A 24,414-nucleotide genomic window follows, 5' to 3' on the forward strand; every position below is an offset into this window, starting at 1 on the left:
CAAATGCAGCATCTTATAAATAAAAATTGGATAATGTGTATCTTTAATATCATAACAGCCCTTCCTACAATGCCCTCCCCCCAAGAAACCAACAAATCTGAACATTAGTTTATATCTGCCAGAAGACTAGCTAAAAACCATACCATTTAATTAAAAATTGCAGAATAGGGCTCCCACACTAGTAGGTGTGGCACCACCCCTCAAAAATTGAAACATAATGTTACTAATGATTTTAAAAAATATATAACAAAACCCCACACACATCTCTTATTACTGTTCACCAAGAGTTACACTTACTGTTAGTTTAAGTACTTTAGCTAAGGAACATAACATTTTTGTAAATCAAAACTAAGTATTCATTTAGATATACAAACACTGTAGAGCACAAAACTAAAGCAACATCTAAGTGGCAAATATTATACAAGGACTGCAGATAAGCAGTATATTTATCTTTTTAAAAAGAATTCCAGGGCTTCTTTGGTGGTCCAGGGGTTAAGAATCTGCCTTGCAATGCAACAGATTCGATTCCTGACTTAGGAAGATTCCACATGCCAGGAGGCAACTGAGCCCACATGGCTACACATGCTTTGCAACAAAAGAAACCCCTGCAATGAGAAGCCCTGGCACTGGACCTGGAGAGTAAGCCCCGCTCATCATGAGAGAAAGCCCCAGGCAGCAATGAAGACCCAACCAAAATAAATATTAAAAAACTTTTTTTTTTTAATTAAAATATTTCAAGAGGAAAAAATGAACATTTACAGTTTACATTTCAAGAGCGAAAAAGGAAATACAGAAAAACAATACAAATAGTCAAGAAATAAAATTACCTTCTCCAGGAAAAGATGTTTGTAGGTTTCCATTCCCATAGCATGTTGATCTTTACTTCGAACTTGATTTAAAAACCAATGGAGTGCATCATCGTAACACTCAGAATCTTCTACTAAACAATGCCATAAAATATCAACTTGCTCCAAACTTAACCCTAGATAAAATTACAAATTTTAAATCCTGGTACATGCAACATTTTCATCCTAATTAAATATACCAGAAGCACCAATACATACAGAAAAACAAAGGAGATATTTCATAGCAATTTATAAAAATTGTTTCGTAGGAGACTTCATATAATTTATGCTTTCAAATGTAGTTAAATATACTCCAAAGATAAATCATCTGAAAAAACAAGACTTATATGGGATAGTATCCTAGAAGAGACATTTGTTCTGGAAACTCATTTTCTTTAAGACATGAACAATCATTGTATTATAGCAAACATGATTAAAAGAAAGTAATCCCCAAAAAGTTAAGTCAGTTCTAAGGTTTAAGGGTAAAGAATACAGTGGATACCATATTCACAGCTAATTCTATGCACATAGGAGATAAACAATAAATGCCAATAAGCATCATGTTTGTAAACTATGAAAAAAGGGATCCTTACAATTAATAAAACAAAAAGGAACTTACTACCTAAAACAGAACAGCAACACATCACAGGTAACAATTAGCTAAGAAGCCACTGAAATCAGACAGAATCTGTATGGTATTAAAACTTCGACCCAAGTATTAGATAATTCTAAAGTGTGTCAGAAGGAATCAGAACTATTCAGAATCAAAGAAAAGGCATCAGGGCAATCACAAGTCTGATAAGTGAGACAATACAAAAGGGTAGAATAAAATTATCACAGGGATTTCTAAAGTATACCATAAGGGATTCAAGAGCATGGGCTTATTCCCCAGAATCAGAAGGCACTGAGAAGATGACAGAATCTTAAGTAACCACCACCCCCATCCTTTTTCCGGCCAGTATGGAGCTGCTTGGAGGCTGGTTGGGGTGGTGAAGTCCAAAGCAGCTTCTGGAATTTCTGAGCAGCCCTGGTCGGTACAAGATGGACCCAGTCGTCTTGAGTTACACGGACAGTCTACTGTGGCAGTAATTTGTCTCATACTGGATCCTCCAAGTTGGCTCAACGTTCATGTGTTTGCCTTTGAGTACTTTGCCAATAGTCAGTTTCATGACTGCTCTGACCATGTCTTCTTCACTAGCCCTGAAGTCACTCAGTTTATCAAGTACACTGGCAACCCAGCAGAGATCACCATGTTGCCTGAACCCTTGGACCTCTCCAATAAAGAGTTATTATTTTTAGCCATCAATGATAATTCCAACCACACAGCTAGGGGAATCCATTGGAGCCTGTTGGTTTATCTCTAAGATAAAAATGGCTTTTTTCATTATGATTCTTATGGTAGTAGCAATTAATTCCACCCAAAGCAGGCAACAAAGAAATTAGAGGCTCTCTCAGGCAGAAAAGGAAACAAACTAGCCTCTGTGGAAGAGAAAGCGCTCAACAAAACAGCTATAACTTGGGATATACATGATATGTAACACTGAGGCCTGTGTCAGAACTACTTTAGACGACAGCCAGAATCACTATTGCAGCTACTCACTCTTACATACATCATAAAGAATAGAGAAAAATGGAAGGATCTCATTGCCAGACCTGCCAAAATTTAGCTGTTGAAATATAGTTGACTTTTGAAGTCTCCTCTTTCTGCCTGTCCCCATGGATTGGATGGCTGTAGTCTCAGTGTCTGAGGGAAGATGCCTGGGAGAGGAAATCTTCGGATGCTTGCTTTCTCCTGAGAGAATGTTATCCTCTGCATTCTCCTAATGGGAAGTTTTGCTTTAACCCTAACTTTAGAGCAATATATGTTCTGTGAAAATGTCTTCAAAATATGCACCAAAACCTTAAAACCAATCTTAACCAATCATAACACTTATTAATTCCCTTTTGGTCTCCCTTATCCACACTGGTTTATTCCAAAGAAAAAAGACTGATCTGTAAAACAAATTAAGAATATGTGAAATCTAGAAGCAAGAAGAAAATCATAGAAGAACCAAAAACTTATTGCACAGTCCACATATTCCAAAAGATCAACTGGCTAGAAGCAGATCAAGTCACAACTAAATGTAAGATCAAATATTATCAGTTACTCAGTTCTATGATACCTCTTCCATTCAACAAGCAAAGGCTTTCCCTGCTACAAGCTCTGCCAATACTTGATATTATCAAGATGGTGTTAGCCTACAGTCGCCCACTGATTCCTAGAACACTTTAAGAGAGAGGGAATAGTAAATAATGCTGTTAAAATAAATGTGGTATACCTCTTGTTTTGTATCTGAAACTTACTAAAAGTTGGTTTGAGATATAAAGGAAAAAAGTGACCTTTCTCAACTCTTTCACTTAATTCAAAATGCAGATAATGAAATTTTTGAAATGTGGAACCAAGAATAAAAAGAAGTATTATTCCTTCCAAAAAAAAAAAAAAAGAAACCACTCGCAACCCTCCCCCTACTCCAAAAAGTAGATGAGATCCAAAACCACGTGAGAAAATATTTACCTAGTAGCAGTATCAGTCTAAGAGATTGAGGCGAAAAATGTATACAAATGTATCCAATCAGTTTCTCATAGAAATAGTTAATGTATGTCTTATTCATTCTAAGAATCTGTGCCCAAGAGCCAACATAAAAACACTAGGAACAACATTTAGTGTATAACTTAAATACAGTAAGTAGTTAAGAAGAGATAAATGAAGATAGGTAAGAATCTTTTTTAAAACTGTAACTTTCGAGTAACTATATTATACTTCAAAGAAACTGTAACAGTTAGAGAAGTACAATTATGATGTGGGATAAGTTCAAACATGATTCTAAATGTGCAGTAGCTATTGAAAGCCCACACAAAAAGAACATATTCTATGTTTAATGGAAAAGGAGCAGCAAAATAAATAACTCGTTATTCAAATACTGAAAAAAATGATTAACTTTTTCCAATGAAAATCTGTATTCAACAAACAGGAAACAATGGTCATGTGAAATTATTTATACTGAAAATATTTGTTTGCGTTTGATTTCTCCATGTATAAAGATTTTTAAATATTTTATATTATTTCTTGTATATCCTGAATGATAATGGGTGTAATAAATGACCTACTAACATGAAACAGGGGTTTCCTATCAAAAACAGGTGCCTTCATTTTGTAATCTACTGGTAACATAATGTTTGTGGCATTCGTTACAAACACCTTGACTTAAAAGAAATTACAGACTCAAACAGTAAAATAAACACATGGCATACCTCAAGCACAGATATGGACTTAAAGAGTCACGAAGACATCTCTCAAGCTAGCAAGATACTCACCCAGCAGTTTGACATTAACCATAGCTAAAAAAAAAGAATGTCCTTCTAATAAATGAGGTTGTTGACACAGACATACAGAAAACAAGGCATGTGGAGCGTGAAAGAAAATAAGTCAGTCTAGCAAGAGGAGAAGGCAATGGCACCCCACTCCAGTACTCTTGCCTGGAAAATCCCATGGATGGAGGAGCCTGGTAGGCTGTAGTCCATGGGGTCGCAAAGAGTCAGACACGACTGAGCGACTTCACTTTCAGTTTTCATTTTCATGCATTGGAGAAGGAAATGGCAACCCACTCCAGTGTTCTTGCCTGGAGAATCCCAGGGACAGCGGAGCCTGGTGGGCTGTCATCTATGGGGTCGCACAGAGTCGGACACGACTGAAGCAACACAGCAGCAGCAGCAGCAAGAGGAAAAGTGCTCTGGCTGAAAGAAATCAACCTTCCTCCCTTCTTGAGAGGATATCTTGCATGTGGATTTAGAAATGGTCCACACTCTTAATATACCAGACCAATTTCTCTGTTTTTTAAGATTAATTATTAATGAAATTGAGTTTGAGATTCATCTAAATTAAATGTGTCTCCAAATTTCTGTCACCTATGAAGTCAACAAATATGGGATAAGATTAGCCCTGATATACAGACAGTGGCTGTTTCCAACTGGAGTGAAAGGAATATTCTATTAACCAAAGGTTAAAAAAAAGAAAACTACAGTCACTCTAACATGATATGTTCACCTATGCCAAATATTTTGTTCATGCAATGAGTCATTCATTCATTAAGAAACCGACACATTCAGAGATTGAAACAAGAACATGTCAGGGACAAGCTGCTATTGCCATACACAGATAGGACGTTTAGTACTGAGAATAATTTGATCACCACAGAAATCTAAAGGCATGAGTACATTTAATTGGACTCTTTCAAGAATCAATGAAGATCTAAAAACTTATTAAAATGTTGATTAAAAAACTTACTGAAATGATCAGGTGATCCCAGAGTGGAAAAGACACAAGTTAAGAACTGAAGTCGCACCTGAACTTCAGCACTATGGCTGTACCTGCAGTTAAAAAACCGTTAAAATAATTAGCTGAGAGACCTTATATCTTAATTATTTTTAAAGATCTAATGGTCCTAATCTTAAATTGTACCAAATAAATAAAATTCCATTTAAGAACTCAATTATTAAATATTTCAAATTATATCTTTAGCTACACACACAAAAAATGGCCAAAGCCAAATGTTACAGGAAAGAATTATTTAATATTATAAAACTCTACAAATTATTAGAACACAAACTTTCAAATTAGATAAGTAGGTAAGAACAACAGTAGAAGAAATGTTAAAGTTATGCAGTATGTACATTAATTTTAATATTTAATACATTTCCATCTAGAAAGTCCATGTTTCACTGTCACTGTCCCTCCAGGGATAATACTATATTCCTTAAACAAGAAATGTTAATGATATATCATTTCCATAAATACAATTCATGAAGAAAACAAAATAAGCATTTATTTTGATAATAAATTATAAATAAATAAAATTGTATCATTTTATTTTGATACAAAATAAGCATTTCTGAATGTTATTTCAAATCTAAGTAACTGTAATTCATATGTACAAAATTCAATGTATAATGTAAAAATTGCTTTGAAAGCTTGTTAAGTAGGTAATTTCACATGGTTCTCTGGGAATCAGTTTGTCAGCATTTGCAAAGGAAAGCATTTGAAGAATCAAGTGTTGGTCTGTGGTACAGGAAAGGTAGGAGATGGGTCTGAAGAGGGAAGCAGGGGCCAAACTGCTGTGAGCCTGAATGTCAGAAGAGTTTGATACTGTTATGGACAGATAAGAAAGTCACTTATCTGGTGAAGGATGCTGGCAAAAGAAAAGGGGTAGTGATCAGATTTGCATTTTAGGATTCCTGTAGCAGCTCTGTACACTGCACACTGAACTGTGACTGTGATATCACAACATTCTAGTTCCCACAAGCACCTGAATCAACGAGACTGAATCAATGAAGAGTTTTTATGTTACAACTCAAAAGGCTGGCTGGGGATGAATTGCCCAAATTACCATGCCAACAAAAGAGAGCAGCCACTCTGAGCTATAATCTATATCCCAGTTTGCAGATAGAGTCTCTTAATTCAATTTCTAAATATCCGTAAGCAGGTGCAAAATTCTAAAAGCTTCCTAAAGTTAGCTGGTTTCAAAAATTACACTAGATTTGCTACTGAAGTTTAAAGTTAAGCTTTCCTACAGATTGAGTTTGCTTGATATATCTTAATTTTTCTTTACTGTCTCATATTAACACTGGCAAAGTAAAGATAATATTTGCTTCATTATTGTTGCAGTGTCCTTTCTGAAGTTCAAAGTACTTGTGTCAAGCTGGCTGGGAATTGGGGGTGTGGTGGGGTGGAATACCGTAAGCAACTCACAGACTAGAACACTATTCAGATTAAATTCAAGACCTTCTCTTAACAGTTTTCATCCTTTTACCAATAGGGCAGATTTTGTAGCAGAGACTTTGGAGTATAAGTTCAAATACGAGTTCTATCATACATCAGTTCTGCGATTTTAAGTAAATTACTACACTTATCTGAGCCTGAGGATGGGGAATAAAACAGGAATAATGCCTTGTCCTTTACAAAGTGCCTTTACTTTCTGAATACTTCCTTCCCTGAGAGTAAAGGGACCTATAACTTTAGAAGGTAGGGACAAGTCCCTTTGTCCTTCTTTCTTCCACTTTCACCGTAGTGCCACTGGCTCCACATTTCAAAGGACTCTTGCCTGCTCTGTTAGAATCCCACTGGCTGATGAAATCACCAGCCAGGAAATTTCCTGGGATGCAAACCAAAAGTGTTATCAATACTGATAAACTCTCCTGGGCTTGTCCATGGCTCCCAATATTACAGAAAATACAGGACAAAAACAGTCTCACCACAGGCATAAAACTCTAGTGAAAAACTGCCACCTTAAAAAAATTAATCTCTTTACAGCCTAAATGTTGGCACAGGGTTTTCTCTAGAGGCAACTGTATTCAAGGAATATATACTATGTCCATTTATTAAATGAAATGTTATCTTTAATGCAACAAGAATCTTTTTGTCCTATGTAAAAATCTTAGAACTTGCCTACTATAATCTCCACTGAACAAATGGAAAGTAATGTGCCACAAACTTATGAAACCAGTATGCTTTATCAAAGAGCAACAAACGTACAACTCAGTTTTCACCCTGAAGAAACAAGCGGATTACGCCAAATTAGTCCAGACAGCTCTCTCTTCTAAGATTTTATTCTCTTAAAATGTCAGGTAACAAAGCAGACTAGAGGACTGGAAGGATACTCTGGCATACCCTAGGAAAGTGTAAAACTTATACTCATCTCCAAACAGTACCACATAAGCAATGCTTCTTTAAAAAACAAAAAACAAAAAATACAGGCATCAATGCTATGAGGCTCTACTTCTGGCTCCACTAACAAAGTAAGCAACTTCACTGTTGCCAATGCTGTCAATAACCAAGTGTCAGACATGTGTTCATTTTCTGGCACTTAATGTTGGACTTTTTCTTTCTGAGTATGATTCATCTGAGTCTGCAATGCCCCTCTGTTAAGTTCGTGTCCCTGCTCTTCAAGCCCACAGGCTTTGTTTCCAATGGGAGCTCTCTTGCAATTTAAATGTTTCTTTGTTGACAGGTTAATTTGAATTCTGCCTTCTAAAAATGCTGGTCAGTGTGGTTTTACTCCTGCTCCTTGTTGATTTTAAGGCTACTATAGAAAATGTATGGAGATACAGATTCAGAAGGCAATAATCTTTACCTCTGCTTCAAGAAGAAAAAATGAAAGAGGACAGACTATGAAGAATACTTAGAATTTTTAAAGGATTTAAAGAGAATGCACCTTTACAGAGGTAAGTTTGTAAGCCAAGTTACAGAAAAGAATAAATTTAAGGAAATATCTCAGAAATAATTTAACAAGCATAAAGAACAATTTCTAAAAGAAAAAAAATCATTGAACAACAAAACAAGAAAGGTTAGTTGATTTAGATTTTAGAGGGCCCAAATACTAGACAGAATAAACTACAATTTATTTTTTATTCAGCGAAGAGTCTAAATGAGGGTAGGAGTCAAGTTTCTTGCCTGTTATATACCATAGTTTATTTTAGTGACATAACTACAATTTATAGATGACCTACTATGTGCCAGAAACAGCTTACTAATTTATTTATTCTTAAAAAAAAAAACTCATACACTAAATAATTAGAAATTAGAGCATTAAGTAACTGAAATAAGGTCAAACAATAGATTCATAACCTAAACCCAGATCTGTGTGATTCTCGGGCCCATGTGCTTTCTAAAAGTATCATTAATGCCTTCTGCAATTCATAAGCATGAGTAATTAACAATTATGGGGGAGGCTGAGGGAAGAAAATTGATCCAAAGGTTGGTTAAAGAACTGGAACAGTGTTTGTGGGCATGTCCACTTGTGAACCGCAGAGTCTTAATCACTGAACTGCCAGGAAAGTTCCTGTTCTAACTTTTAAAATGACGGTTCCTACTTCAAATTAGTTGTTGTGTACCTTGAAATTAATACTTAAAACGTATCCAGCACATAGCAACTATCAATGAATACTGGCTATTTTTATCACCACCACCACCATTATTCATGATTCGAAATACACATATACAAAAAGGGCCCCAAGTTTTAGATGACCTGGAGGATGGCAGTACACTGAAAAGCAAAGTAAATTTTGGAGAAATAACTGATGGGGGGTGGTAGGAGGAAGAAGGTGGACATGATTTCATTTTTGGAGGTGAACAAGCATGCCTTAAAAACCCATAGGTTTTCTGAAAACTGCTACTATCTGATCCGTTATCTACATGAAACTTTTCTATGAAGATGTTTTCTCAATAAATACTGTGTATATTTTTCTTATTTACGGACATGGTGGTTTCCATAACTATCAGTTTCCACTGACTCACAAGTAGAAGCTTTCTGAATTCTACATGATTTCATCTATGCAGGAATCTCCCTTTATAAGAAACTTTAAACACAGCTATACAACTAATCAACTTCTACTAATACTTACACAAAGGCACTTCAATATATCCAGACAATATTTTTAATTATAAAATATTAACCATCTGTACCATAACAATTTCCATTTTCACGTAATAAATACTAGTATATAACTATAATAATGAAGGAAAATGGTTTAAATTAATTCTATGATAAAACATTTTTTCAGAAGTAAACATTTATATTATTAAATATTAAATATTATTCAGTTCAGTTCACTCAGTCGTGTCCGACTCTTTGCAACCCCATGAATCGCAACACACCAGGCCTCCACATTGATCACCAACTCCTGGAGTTTACTCACACTCATTTCCATTGAGTCAGTGATGCCAATCAACCATCTCATCCTCTATCATCCCCTTCTCCTCCTACCTTCAATATTTCCCAGCATCAGGGTCTTTTCCACTGAGTCAGTTCTTCGCATCAGGTGGCCAAAGTATTGGAGTTTCACCTTCAGAATCAGTCCTTCCAATGAACATTCAGGACTGATTTCCTTTAGGATGGACTGATTGGATCTCCTTGCAGTCCAAGGGTCCCTCAAGAGTCTTCTCCAACACCACAGTTCAAAAACATCAGTTCTTTGGGGCTCAGCTGTCCCTGTAGTCCAACTCTCACATCCATAAATGACTACTGGAAAAACCATATCTTTGACTAGATAGACCTTTGTTGGCAAAGTAACGTCTCTGCTTTTTAATATGATCCCTAGGTTAGCCATGACTTTTCTTCCAAGGAGGTAAGCATCTTTTAATTTCATGGCTGCAGTCACCATCTGCAGTGATTTTGGATCCCAAGAAAATAAAGTCTGCCACTGTTTCCCCATCTATTTGCCATGAAGTGATGGGACCAAATGTTATGATCTTAGTTTTCTCAATGTTAAGCTTTAAGCCAACTTTTTCACACTCTTCTTTCGTTTCATCAAGAGGTTGTTTAGTTCTTCATTTTCTGCCATAAGGGTGCTATCATCTGAGGATCTGAGGTTATTGATATTTCTCCCAGAAATCTTGATTTCAGCCTGTGCTTCCCTCTAGCCCAGTGTTTCTCATGATGTACTCTGCATATAATTTAGTTAAATAAGCAAGGTGACAATATACAGCCATGACGTACTCCTTTCCTGATTTGGAATCAGTCCATTGTTCCATATCCAGTTCTAACTGTTGCTTCTTGACCTGCATACAGATTTCTCAAGAGGCAGGTCAGGTGGTCTGGTATTCCCATCTCTTTAAGAATTTTCCAGGGTTTGTTATGATCCACAAGGTCAAAGGCTTTGGTATATTCAATAAAACAGAAATAAATGTTTTTCTGGAACTCTCTTGCCAATGGATGTTGGCAATTTGATCTCTGGTTACTCTGCCTTTTCTAAATACAGCTTGAACATCTGGAAATTCACAATTCACATATTGTTGAAGCATGGCTTGGAGAATTTTGAGCATTACTTTGCTAGCGTGTGAGATGAGTGCAATTGTACGGTAGTTTGAGCATTCTTTGGCACTGCCTTTCTCTGGGATTGGAATGAAAACTGACCTCTTCCTGTCCTGTGGTCATGGTTGTGTTTTCCAAATTTGCTGGCATACTAAGTGCAACACTTTCACAGCATCATCTTTTAGGATTTGAAATAGCTCAACTGGAATTCCATCACCTCCACTAGCTTTGTTCATAGTGATGCTTCCTATGGCCCACTTCACTTTGCATTCCATGATGTTGGCTCTAGGTCAGTGATTATACCATCATGATTATCTGGGTCATGAATCTTTTCTGTGTAGTTCTTCTGTGTATTCTTGCCACCTCTTCTTAGTATCTTCTGGTTCCGTTAGGGCCATATCATTTCTGTCCTTTATTGAGCCCATCCTTGCATGAAACGTTCCCTTAGTATCTCTAATTTTCTTGAAGAGATGTCTAGTCTTTCCCATTCTATTGTTTGCCTCTATTTCTTTGCCCTGATCACTGAGGAAGGCTTTCTTATCACTCCTTGCTAGTCTTTGGAACTCTGCATTCAAATGGGTGCAGAGTGCATTCAAAAGGGTGCATTCAATTCAAGTATCTTTCCTTTTGGCTTCTCTTCTTTTCACAGCTATTTGTAAGGCCTCCTCAGATAGCCATTTTGCTTTTTTTGCATTTCTTTTTCTTGGGGGTGGTCTTGATCACTGCCTCCTGTACAGTGTCACGAATTCCGTCCATAGTTCTTTAGGCACTGTATCAGATCTAAGCCCTTGAATCTATTTTTCCACTGTATAATCTTATGGGATTGATTCAGTCATATCTGAATGGTCTAGTGGTTTTCCCTACTTTCTTCAAATTCAGTCTGAATTTGACAATAAAGAGTTCATGACCTGAGCCACAGTCAGCTCCTGGTCTTGTTTTTGCTAACTGTATAGAGCTTCTCCATCTTTGGCTGCAAAGAATATAATCAGTCTGATCTCAGTACTGACCATCTGGTGATGTCTATGTGTAGAGTCTTCTCTTGTGTTGTTGGAAGAGGGTGTCTGCTATGACAAGTGCGTTGTCTTGGCAAAACTCTGTTAGCCTTTGCCCTGCTTCATTCTGTACTCCAAGGCCAAATATGCCTGTTACTCCAGGTATTTCTTGACTTCCTACTTTTGCATTGCAGTCCCCTATAATGAAAAGGACATCTTTTGGGGGTGTTAGTTCTAGAAGGTCTTATACGTCTTCGTAGAACCATTCAACTTCAGCTTCTTCAGCATTAGTGGTTGGAGCATAGACTTGGATTACCATGATATTGAGTGGTTTGCCTTGGAAATGAACAGAGATCATTCTGTCATTTTTGAGATTGCATCCAAGTACTGCATTTCAGACTTTTTTGTTGACTATGATGGCTACTCCATTTCTTCTAAGGGATTCTTACACACAATAGTAGATATAATGGTCATCAGAGTTAAAGTCATCCATTCCAGTCCATTTTAGTTCACTGAGTCCTAAAATGTCAATGTTCACTCTTGCCATCTCCTATTTGACCACTTCCAATTTGCCTTGATTCATGGACTTAATATTCCAGGTTCCTATGCAATATTGCTCTTTACAAAATCAGACTTTGCTTCTATCACCAGTCACATGCACAACTGGATTACTTAAAATAATATTAAATCATATTATATTTACAATGCCCTAATACGCCAAAGCCTTTGACTGTGTGGATCACAATAAACTGAGGAAAATTCTGAAAGAGATGGGAATACCAGACCACCTGACCTGCCTCTGGAGAAATCTGTATGCAGGTCAGGAAGCAACAGTTAGAACTGGACATGGAACAACAGACTGGTTCCAAATAGGAAAAGGAGTAAGTCAAGGCTGTGTATTGTCACCCTACTTATTTAACTTCTATGTAGAGTACATCATGAAAAACGCTGGGCTGGAAGAAGCACAAGCTGGAATCAAGATTGCCAGGAGAAATATCAATAACCTCAGATATGCAGATGACAACACCCTTATGGCAGAAAGTGAAGAGGAACTAAAAAGCCTCTTGATGAAGATGAAAGAGCAGAGTAAAAAAGTTGGCTTAAAACTCAACATTCAGAAAACGAAGATCATGGCATCTGGTCCCATCACTTTATGGGAAATAGATGGGGAAACAGTGGAAACAGTGTCAGACTTTATTTTTTTGGATTCAAAAATCACTGCAGATGGTGATTGCAGCCATGAAATTAAAAGACGCTTACTCCTGTGAAGAAAAGTTATGACCAACCTAGATAGCATATTCAAAAGCAGAGGCATTACTTTGCCAACAAAGGTCCGTCTAGTCAAGGCTATGGTTTTTCCAGTGGTCATGTATGGATGTGAGAGTTCGACTGTGAAGCAACCTGAGCGCTGAAGAATTGATGCTTTTGAAGTGTGGTGTTGGAGAAGACTCTTGAGAGTCCCTTGAATTGCAAGGAGATCCAACCAGTCCATTCTGAAAGAGATCAGCCTGGGATTTCTTTGGAAGGAATGATGCTAAAGCTGAAACTCCAGTACTTTGGCCACCTCATGCAAAGAGTTGACTCATTGGAAAAGACTCTGATGCTGGGAGGGATTGGGGGCAGGAGAAGAAGGGGACGACAGAGGATGAGATGGCTGGATGGCATCACTGACTCGATGGACGTGAGTCTGAGTGAACTCTGGGAGTTGGTGATGGGCAGGGAGGCCTGGCGTGCTGCAATTCATGGGGTCGCAAAGAGTCGGACACGACTGAGCGACTGAACTGAACTGAATACAAAACTGGTGACTTCTGAAAAAAGTATTTACTTTTGATTCCTAAAAACACTGCCTTATGAAAAGAATCTATAGTGAAGGTAAATCAACTCCTAAAGTTATATAGTTTGTATTTCCCTAAGGTTAAGCATTATTAAAATAACCTTACAAAAGTCATATTAAAAAAGAAACTTCCTCTTATAATTTTATAACTATTTTTCATTATATTTATTATACAAAAAAAAAGGAATGGAAAACTGAAAAATTATCTTATCTTTCAAAGCAAAGACAATCAACACTACACATACCTTACCTAGTTAAAGTATACTTACAATGCATGCTTTTGTCTGCCTTCTCTTACAGCTTGAATATAGTATACCAAATTATCAAAGAAAAGCTTCATCATGTTCAGTTCTTTTTCTGCCCACCTGAACCAATTAAAAGAGAAAATAATTTCAGAGGCACAGGGTGAGATAAATCTATTCTAGAACAGAGAAAAACACTATAGTGCACCTTAATTTTTATGAAGTTATAGTATGATTGTGTTTAAATCTCAAAATATTCAATCTCTGTGTAGGGAATAAAATGTCTGGTCAAATGCTAAATAAATGACTAACATGAGTTAATGTTTTAAAAAAAACAGCACAATACAGTCCATGCCAGCCTGTCAGTTTGCTGGTTACCTGAAGATTTACTAAGATGATCAGAGATAATTTCCAATTTTAAAATATGGACCCTAAGAGTTTAAGAGAAAATACATATCAAATCAAACGTTGAGTGCTACTGCATATAACAGACTCACACCAAGTGCAAGTTTTTGCTATTATTGATGCCAATTAACTGCAGGAGCTCAGAGTTCTTTTAAGTGATCCACCTAGTAAGATAAAGGACACCAGTCTCACATGAGAATTAACAGAGCTTATTTATGTTTAAATAAGAAACAAGCTAGGGGTTTCATAGGTGGCTCAGTGGTTAAAAATCCACCAGTCAATGCAGAAGACACAGGATACTCTGGTTCAATCCCTGGGTTGGGAAGATCCCCTGGAGGAGGAATTAATTGGTGACTGAGCACACAGTACACAAAAAACAAGCTAAAAGGGTTTCAACTCAATATACTTGATAAATAAGTAAGTATGTTAGTCACTCAGCTGTGTCCAACTCTTTGCAACCCCATGAACTATAGCCCACTAGGCTCCTCTGTCCATGGAATTCTCCAGGCAAGAATACTGGAGTGGGTTGCCATTCCCTTCTCCAGGGGATCTTCCCAACCCAGGCAATTCTTTACCATCTGAGCTACCAGGAAGCCCCAATATACTTGATAAGTAACTGAATATTCAGAGCTTCCCACTTCCATTAGAATGTTAGCCTCTGTAACTCCTTAATATAAACCTCCTCAAATGACTGCAATACCAACTTGCCCAGGTGAGCTACAACTGAATCACTTTAATGCTTTTGAATTTTGTAATTTGGCCATTTAAAAACTAAGAGAAGAGTAAATGAAATAAAACTCATGCTACTCTTGTACTTAAAGGATGCTAAATGCTTTCCCCTACTCCTCTGTCCAAAGACCCTCCTTGCAGTCACAAATAGAACTGTCACTAGGATCACACTGTAAAAATTAATCAAAGAAAGAGCTTTTTTAATATGCTTTTTAAAAAACAGTAATAGAGGTTCAGGTTAAACCAATCCCCTATTAAAAGAAAAATAAACAGTAAGGGCTGTAACTCAGAAGAGCTAACTTCATTTTATTTGTGTGTGTATTAGTTACTCACTTGTGTCCAACTCTTTGTGACCCCACAGACCATAGCCCACCAGGTTTCTCTGTCCATGGAATTCTCCAGACAAGAATACTGGAGTGGATTGCCATTCCCTTCTCCAGAGGAGCTTCCCATCTTTAGATGTCTACAAATTTTTTAAATCATACTCATTTTGAAAGAAAAGTATTCTTACCAACTAATCTTAGTTTTGAGAAGGAATTATATAAAATTCCATCCTACATGATTTCATAAATAAATCCTTCAACAGGTCTAATTTTTCCTAAATTTTAAGTTTCTGAAATCTCTCCAAAAAGGCTATTTTGAATAAAGCAAGTTACACATTCTCAGAGGTTAATGAAATACTCATGATAGTGAACTTTCACCAGAATTTTCTCAAATATTAGATCAATATCACATCAACAGCACACTATCGTTGAAAGAATTCTTTAACATTAATCATAAGTTCTCTATGTATGTAAAAGAGTAACACAGTGGTTTCAAAATTATTCCTAACATGATGCAATGCCTACAACCAATTTCAATCATGGATAAAAATTAAAAGCATCCTAGAATGTTCAACATGTGGATCCTCTTCAGGAGTCTTTTGCCATGATCAAACACACTAAAAAATCTTTACCTGAAAATTAAAGCATTAATTGCTACACTATTTTTCTCAAGCTACAATGAATACAAAGGTCAGATTTCCTACTGGCAGGGGTATATATAATCTCCATGGTGCTAAGTGGCAGAAACAGCACCTCAGAAATCTAAGAAAACATTTGAATTACACAAAATTCATATTTTCCTTGTACAAATTAGCAGCTGATAAGTTACTCAAAAACTGAGAATTATGATTGGAAAAAGTCTTGAAAATGAATACTTTCTTTTATTTACTTACATTGTAATCCAATGTGTATCATAACTGCTCCCAAACTGCTGAAAGGTACCAAAGAGTTTTGGAAGAAGACGAAGTGAAATTACTACTGATCTGAAATAACAAAAACAGATATTTATAGAAAAAAATAATTTTAACTACTATCAGTAATTCTAGCTCTTAACAGAAATTCAGTTATTTAAAATCAAACACAAAAAGAATTAATGAATTTTACAGATGCTTCTATGCAAACATTAGAGTTTTTTCTCTAAAGTATCAGCTTATTATCCACTGTGGCAAGAAATCTAAGTTTTAAAAAATTCAATCCAAAACTTTTAAAGTAAAATATACTATATAAATATCTGAGTATAAAAGAAAAGTGAAGCGCTTTTAAATATAAAAATTTTTAATGGAAGTTTTCTTTTAACAGTCATAGGTGTTTCTCAGGATTTAATCAAGGAAAACAAGCAGCAGCAGGTTGAGTCAATTATCTAGAGCAGGGCTTCTCAAAGTTTAGTCTTAAAGTGCCAACTCTGATCCAGTAGGTCTGGGGTAGGTTCAGGATTGCATTTCTAATAAGCTCACAAGTGATACTCAAACTGCTGGTTTGTGGACCACAAACAATAAATATAGAGAACACTTTTCAAACTACATAAATTATCACTTTCCCCCTATCTCTCACTTAATATAAACTGTATCTAAACTGACAATCACTGCATTATGAGCAATGTTAATAACAGAAGCACACCATAAACCTCAAGAAGCCTTGAGGTTTGGCTCCTTAAGGAGCCAAAAGGCAACATGAAATCACTCAAAGACCTCAAGAAGATCTGAGTATGTCTATCTTCTGGAAGAAAAGGGGGACAGGGAACACACTGATATACAAATCCCAGAATTCCTAGTAGGCAAGAAGGCTGCTTCCATGAGCCCTGAAAGAAGCACAACAAACTCTAATATTTTATTTTTAAGCTTAGGAGCAGTATTGCTTCATGAAAGAATTATTTTTTTTTTAATTTGGCACCCTACTAACAAATACGGAGTACAAGTAAGTCCTCAAAAATGCCTACTCTTTTCGAGAGGAGTACCAGGAATATTAGTATACAAGGCTACACTTCTAAATAGGAGGAAAATCATGGCAAACGCCAAGCAGGAGAAACTGCAAAATTTCATCTTTCTAAATAAAATCCAAAGTACTTAAATTTGATTACAAAGCCACATGTGATCTGTCCCCATTTCTTCTATCAGTGTAACCTCTTTTCCTTCCCATCCTCCTTGAGCTATTCCATCAGCACACACAAGCACATTCCTGCTTCAGGGGCTTTGCTATTGCCTATGCTTGGAATGCTCTTTACCTAAATATCTACTTGAAGGACTCCTTCCCCCACTGTATTAAGGTTCCCTCAATATCAACAGAAACAATGACCCTGACAACTCAATAATTAAATAACACCTTCCCACTGCTCCACGAACCTCTTTATTGACTCCTTTACAATTTTTATTCATCATCATCACCTAATGAATATTCCTTTATTTAATGCTACCACTAGAATATGCTCTATGTGAGCAGACTGTCTTATTCATTAAAAATTCCCGCATATGTGCGTGCTGAGTATATATTTCCTCAAACAACAAACAACAAACCAGCAAAGAACTTAAAAGCAAGATTTTCAAGTAAGGAAGAAGAACAACAATGTACAATGTTATATTACAGTTCTGAAGTACAAAGAAGAAAATATTACCAGAAGACAGCATGCTAAGAGAACGTCAGAAGATCAAAACGACATTAGTATGTAAGAATATACAGTGGACTTCCCCAGTGGTCCAAGAGTTAAGACTGGGCTTCCACTGCAGGGACACAGATTCAATCTCTGGATGGAGAAGGTCCCCATGTCTCAAGGTATGGCCAATAATAATAAGCATACAGTGAAGAAATAAAGACAGTAAATGCCTGGTATCTAGTAAGTGCAAAGTAAAGATTCTTTAAATATTTAAAAACACTTAAACGTTTAGTATATTTTTAAATATTAAAATTTTTAATATTCTTCAGCAAGTTGCACAGTAGTGGTGCTTAGGAAGATAGACCATAGAGGATCAGGAGAAATCAGTTTCAATTTTAGATTATTTATCTAAAATCTTCTGTCAAAATTTCAGAAACATTAGAAGAGTTTTTCCCAAAAATTAAGACATAAAAAACTAGAATGTATACATATACATTATTTGACTTTATAAGCACAAAATCAGTAAGATAACACAATGAAAAAAGGACACAGGAAAATTTCACCTAAAATCACAGAAGCAAATTCCAAAATTATTTGCCTAGTGTAATTTCAAATTTTAAAATATACAGACAGACAGACTAGATATACCATAGCTCATTAAAGCAAGTCTTATACTGTGCAACAGTTGTATATTTTCTGAAAATCTTATTTCCTCTTTTGCATTCAATGCTGTTAAGAGTCTAAATTGTTTAAATTTACTTTCCAAGTTTTCTACAATGAACATGATTTCATTTTATAAAATGTAGAAGCAAGCACATGATGCTTGACATTAGAGAACAGGATGCCAGGCTCTGAGCGGGTAACAGTGGAAGATAATTAACTTACTTGGTGATAACAATAATTTATATTTCAATGTTAATGGAAACTTCGCAAGAACAGATGTATCAACTTGTTCCAATTAAAATCATATCATGCTGTACAGCAGAAACTACACAACACTGTGCATCAACCACACTCCAATAAAACTTTTCTAAATTTTTTAAAAATGTTATAGCATTTCTCCTGGAAGAACTGTTACCTTATCAACTTTTTTGCCCAAATAGTTTTCATTGCTGATATGCTTACAAAAAACAGAAATTATATTCATACTTATATTTCACAAATTCTTCCAAGAGTGAAAATTTTAAATATGAAAACATACAACCCTGGGCAACAACAGATTTAAGATAAAAAGGAACAACAGTCCTGAATAACAAGATACAGTTAGCTCTCCATAGCCACAGGTTCCTTATCTGGGGATACAGAGAGCTGACTGTCCTACACTACTGTCTATGAAGGACCTGAGCCCTTGTAGATTTGGGTATCTGCAGAGGAATCCAGGAACCAGTGCCCCACAGATACCCAGGGACTACTGCGCTAAGTTTAGAATCAGGAAAAATGCTATCATCTTAAAACTGCTCTGGTTTTTTGCTTAATTCCAAGTTTTTGTTGTAACCAGAAGCTTATTACTAAACAACAGTGTGGTATGACTCTAAGAATTACCCACGCTTAGGAGAATGAACCGGAGAAGACAATGGCACCCCATTCCAGTACTCTTGCCCGCAGTCCATGGGGTCGCGAAGAGTCGGACACAACTAAGCAACTTCACTTTCACTTTTCACTTTCCTGCATTGGAGAAGGAAATGGCAACCCACTCCAGTGTTCTTGCCTGGACAATCCCAGGGACGGCGGAGCCTGGTGGGCTGCCATTTATGGGGTCGCACAGTCGGACACAACTGAAGCGACTTAGCAGTAGCAGGAGAATGAACACATTTGCTGGTGGGCTTCACAATTAAAAAAGTCACATTTGGATGGTTTCCCTAGACTCCATATTTGAAGAAGACTGGTGTGTTCTACAAAATGCTATTCAGTCATTCTGAATTATAGTATATACCAACAGTTGACATGAAATGCTATTATGTAATACTGTCTTTACAGAGAGGAAACAAAACCAAAAAAAAGTACATAGTACCATCCATTTCTTAATTATATGAACCTCTAAACAAATCCCTAATATGTATAAGAATTTTCACTTATGTATTCTAAGGCAAAAAATTTCACACATGGATTAAACTACCTAGTACAAAATAGGAAAAAAAAAAAAAAAAAAGCACAAAATGGACAGGTTCCCAGAGTCTCAAATCAATTCTTGCTAAGTAGCACAGATTCTGATTCTGTGCTAGGTAGCACAGAATGTGAACACCTGTCTTCTAATACACATAAAACATCAAAGGGGCTGATTACAACTCAACCCTTACTTCCACCCTACTCACTGGACAGCAGTCTTATCTCACTGACCCAAAGTAACAAATTCTAAGCTGGAAAGTCATGGACTTTTCATTGTGGGAGTTACTGTCCACCTCATGCTCTCATTTTATGACAACATTCTGCAAACCAGTCTACTCTGTGTTTCTGTGTATAACTTTAAACTTCCTGCGCCACGGAAATGTCATTATACAGCTCATAAAACAACCTGCCTAAGACTAAAAGTGCATATGTCACATGCTGCATGTTTTAAAGCGTTTATGGTGGGTTCCATATAAATGGCAGAATTATGGACAATTTATGGAAGACTTTTTCTTTTTCAGATCTCTAAGCCCCCTTAGAAGTAATAAGGAAAAACTGCTGTTCAAAAGAAAGCTAAGTTCATTCTGTAAAATAAACTGTAATATGATCATAGAAAAGCAAAAAAAAAAAAAATTGCTGAAAGGTCTATAAACCACAGCAAGTGAGGAACTAGAAAGAAAATCAAAATGAGCACAAAGAAAATTTAAAAAAAATAAAACCTCTGTAAAGTATGTAAAAAATTGACATTATCAAGAAGTAGACATCTGTGGGGATTTGGGGGTAACATGTCAGAAAATGGTGTATGAGTAGGTTGCCGTGGTCCATCTGTTTCAACATAAGGAAGAGCTTTCCTATTAACACCCTTTCTCAACACTCCTTTCCTACAGAGATGACAAACACAGGGGGCTAGGCTTGGAGAAAGTATTCTTGTGTTTAGGACTTCTTAGACTCTGATGTCACTACTGACATTTCACACAATTCTCCTTTGTGAAACGCTGTCCTCTGTATTGAAGGATGTTTAGTAGTACCCCTGGCTCAAAGTAACATCTCCAATTCAACTCATCAATGTATCAACCAAAGATATCTCCAAGTATTGATACTGCCAAGGAAGAATCACTCCAGTTAAAAACCACTGATTCATCAGGAAACTGAAACTAATAATGGTTTTCTAAAAAGATGTTCAAAACTAATTTTTAATTTGCATAACTTTAGTAAGTTCAGTTGGTGTACACTGGATATGTTGTATATATCCAGGCTAAAAAATGCTACTATGCTCTAAGCATTGGTATATATGATACATTAATACTAAGACTAGAATAATAAATACAACAACCCTCTAAGGAGTAAATTCTGAGGGCAAATTTAACATCAATATAATAGTTATATTTACTATATTTTCCATACACCATTAAGTAACTATAACTGGGGTATAGGATTGCCTCCAACAAATGAAAATGCGTATCTTTTCAAGTTATTTGGGACTGAACAAATTAAAGCTTACTAAAAATTCAAGTTGGAAATTTTCCATACAGTTTTATACAGTTTTCCTACTGTCTCTGTTAAGATACCCTTGGAGAAATAAGTGCTCATTATGGAAAAACTGGAAAATAGAAAAGCATAAAGAAGAAAAAAAAAATAACTGAATCCTCCTAGAAGTAACTACTCTACAGCCTCACATATTGCTTATTATCTTTTTATTAAAAACAAATGGGCCTATGAGTATATGCCCATATTAATATACAACTTTTGAAAATGTATGACTCAAAGGCTACATAATATTTCCTCTTTCACATAGCTTTTTATATTTAAGTGTAACATTCATGTAAAAACATGTATAAAATTAAGTGACAATTCAAAATGAGGAGGTGAACATACGTATGTAATATGTACCCCCATTAAGAAAGAAATCCTCACCAGCATCCCAGAAGACTTGGGAAGAGCCCCCTTTCTAGTCACTGACAACCCAAGAGTAACCATTATCCCAACTATTAAATAGGTTTCTTGTTTTTAAACTCTACATAACGAGAGTGATAGAAATAAGCCTTTTTATTACGGCTTCTTTCACTCAACATTATGATTGTGAGATTCAACCACACTATTCCTTGCAGTTGTAGTTCTTTCATTGCTACTGTTATAAACATTTTATTTAACAAACAGTCCACAATTTAATTTTTCCTTCTTATTCTGTTTTTGGCATGTGGACAGCAGTACAAAGAACAGTTATTTTGAATAATGTTTTTATGAACATCCTTGAATATGTCTTTTGGTGACCATCTGGATGTATTATTGTAAGCCACATACTTTGCAGTGAACTGCTGGGCCATACAATATGCAGATGCACATATGGGGAATAAAAATTGATACAACTTAAAAAAATGTTCAGTAGCTTCAGGAAGACTATTAAAAGACAATTAACATTTTAAAATTAACTTCTGTAATACGTATATAAATTATGAAATATCATCCAGCCATTAAAAGCGTTCCTTTTAAATACATGTTGAATGAGGCAACTGATCCACTGCTGCTGCTGCTGCTGCTAAGCCGTTTCAGTCGTGTCCGACTCTGTGCAACCCCGTGGACTGCAGCCTACCAGGCTTCTCCGTCCATGGGATTCTCCAGGCAACAGTACTGGAGTGGGGTGCCATTTCCTTCTCCAATGCATGAAAGCGGAAAGTCAAAGTGAAGTCTCTCAGTCATCTCCGACTCTTCGCGACCCCATGGACTGCAGCCTACCAGGCTCCTCCATCCATGGGATTTTCCAGGCAACAGTACTGGAGTGGGATGCCACTGCCTTCTCCAACTGATCCACTAACAGGGACCTATTAGTAGTTTCTTACACCTGCATGAATAAGCAATTTTTCTACTGTGATTGTTCAAATTATAGACCTTTAAAGACCAAAAGTAGAAAATAAAATATTGAACATATTTTTCCTAATTCAATTAGGTCAAAAAATATTTTTTTACATAGTTAAATATTCAATAAAATTAGACATTTATATTGAGCCTGAGCGGAGGTAAAATGAAAATGTTAATATGTTCAATTAATAACTGAATTCACTATGAAAGAGAATGAAACAATATTACCAAAGCAGTATAAGACAAGGGAAACTGGAAACTGTATCAATAAGCAGAACTGAAAATCAAGAAATTTGTAATAATTTGAGCCCCAATAAAAAGTATACATATATACAGCAGAAGTCAAACCAGATAAAAAATACTAATCTAATTCTCTATGCACTACAGAAGTCAAAAAATCCACTCAGAAGGAAGAAAAATGCCATTATCAAAATGTATGTATTTCAGCTTAGTTGTTTACTTATCATATTTAGCTTCCTTTATATATAATAGCGCAAGAATATTTAACTTCAATCTGAAAATAATCACCATCATTCCCAGAATCAAGGAGACAGTATTATTATTCCCTTATTTCTGTTAGAGGGGATCTAATCAAGAGTGCCAAAAAGTGTTGAAATAACCAAGACCAAGTGATAACATATGAACACTGTGGGGGGAAAGAGTTTAATACAAAAACCACGATTACTTAAAAAAAAATTTTTAAGGCTAATAATGGTATATTAATTATGAATGATTACCATGTAAAAAACTGTCAATTCCTATTTACCTGTTGTTTCCTAAATTTTCAAGGCAACCTTCGATGAATCTCATTCGAATCTGTCTATCTGTAAACCAACATACTAAGGAACAGAGAAGTTTCTCTGCTTCATTTATTAATCCTTCAGAAAGATTAACCTACAAAAAGAATGTACATACATTAAGTTACTAACACTGATTGCATTCTGCTGTAATTTTGTAGTCTTTTGGCTTTATTAAATAACTTACTGCATCATCATCCTGGACTATATCCCACAACAAAGTGTTTCCTTTCTTGCAAACGTTATCCAAATTAATGTCTGTCACAGCATTACTGCTGAATTGATGTTTATGAACTGCAGGTCCTGAGGGGCAAAATATACCACACTATAGAGGAATGCAGCTGACTGAAATTGTAAAGTGAATTACAGCATTCATAAAAATAACAAATTCAAAGTGAAGTATAATGATAAATCTTTTATTACATCACAAGACAAAAACAAGATTATTACAATAGTTGCTTTATAAGTGAGAGAATAGTATTGTTTAGTTTGATACTACTAAAGTGAAGAGTTTTCATAATCTCTTCACTATTTCATAGCCTCTGCTCTATTAAGTATTATTATTTAATGTTTTCCTCATGTCAAAAGAACTGTATACAAATACCTGAAACCCAAATCAAACATAAAAATTACTGTTGATGGCTCAGATGGTAAAGAGTCTGCCTGCAATACAGGAGAGGGTTTGATCCCTAGGTCAGAAAGATCCCCTGGAGAAGGGTATGGCTACCCATACCATACCATAGGCTGACTGGCTATAGTCCACAGGTTGCAGAGTTAGACATGACTAAGCAACTAACACTAACTGAATTAACTATATAGCCATGGGACATAACTCTGTTAAGTGTCTTATATC

General features: G+C 36.0%; 1 protein-coding gene and 1 pseudogene across 7 annotated transcripts in view; one reads left to right on the top strand and one right to left on the bottom strand.

The window, feature by feature from the left end:
• USP34 (ubiquitin specific peptidase 34) overlaps positions 1-24,414 on the bottom strand; it is a 240,420-nt gene that overhangs the window by 104,432 nt on the left and 111,574 nt on the right. For all 7 annotated transcript variants that reach the window (XR_011569295.1, XM_070798851.1, XM_019970352.2 and 4 more), the window contains 6 exons: positions 23,749-23,864; positions 23,531-23,658; positions 16,109-16,198; positions 13,786-13,881; positions 5,170-5,252; positions 828-982 (listed from right to left, as the gene is read on the bottom strand). Coding sequence is in view for 6 of the 7 variants with exons in the window: in XM_070798851.1 (XP_070654952.1) it covers positions 828-982; positions 5,170-5,252; positions 13,786-13,881; positions 16,109-16,198; positions 23,531-23,658; positions 23,749-23,864 (668 nt within the window). In the remaining variant the exon portion in view is untranslated. The remainder of the gene's footprint in view (positions 1-827; positions 983-5,169; positions 5,253-13,785; positions 13,882-16,108; positions 16,199-23,530; positions 23,659-23,748; positions 23,865-24,414) is intronic.
• Positions 1,857-2,512, top strand: LOC139185696 (sentrin-specific protease 8-like; annotated as a pseudogene).

The sequence above is a fragment of the Bos indicus genome, chromosome 11 (genome assembly GCF_029378745.1).
Source record: "Bos indicus isolate NIAB-ARS_2022 breed Sahiwal x Tharparkar chromosome 11, NIAB-ARS_B.indTharparkar_mat_pri_1.0, whole genome shotgun sequence".
Lineage (NCBI taxonomy): Eukaryota > Metazoa > Chordata > Mammalia > Artiodactyla > Bovidae > Bos > Bos indicus.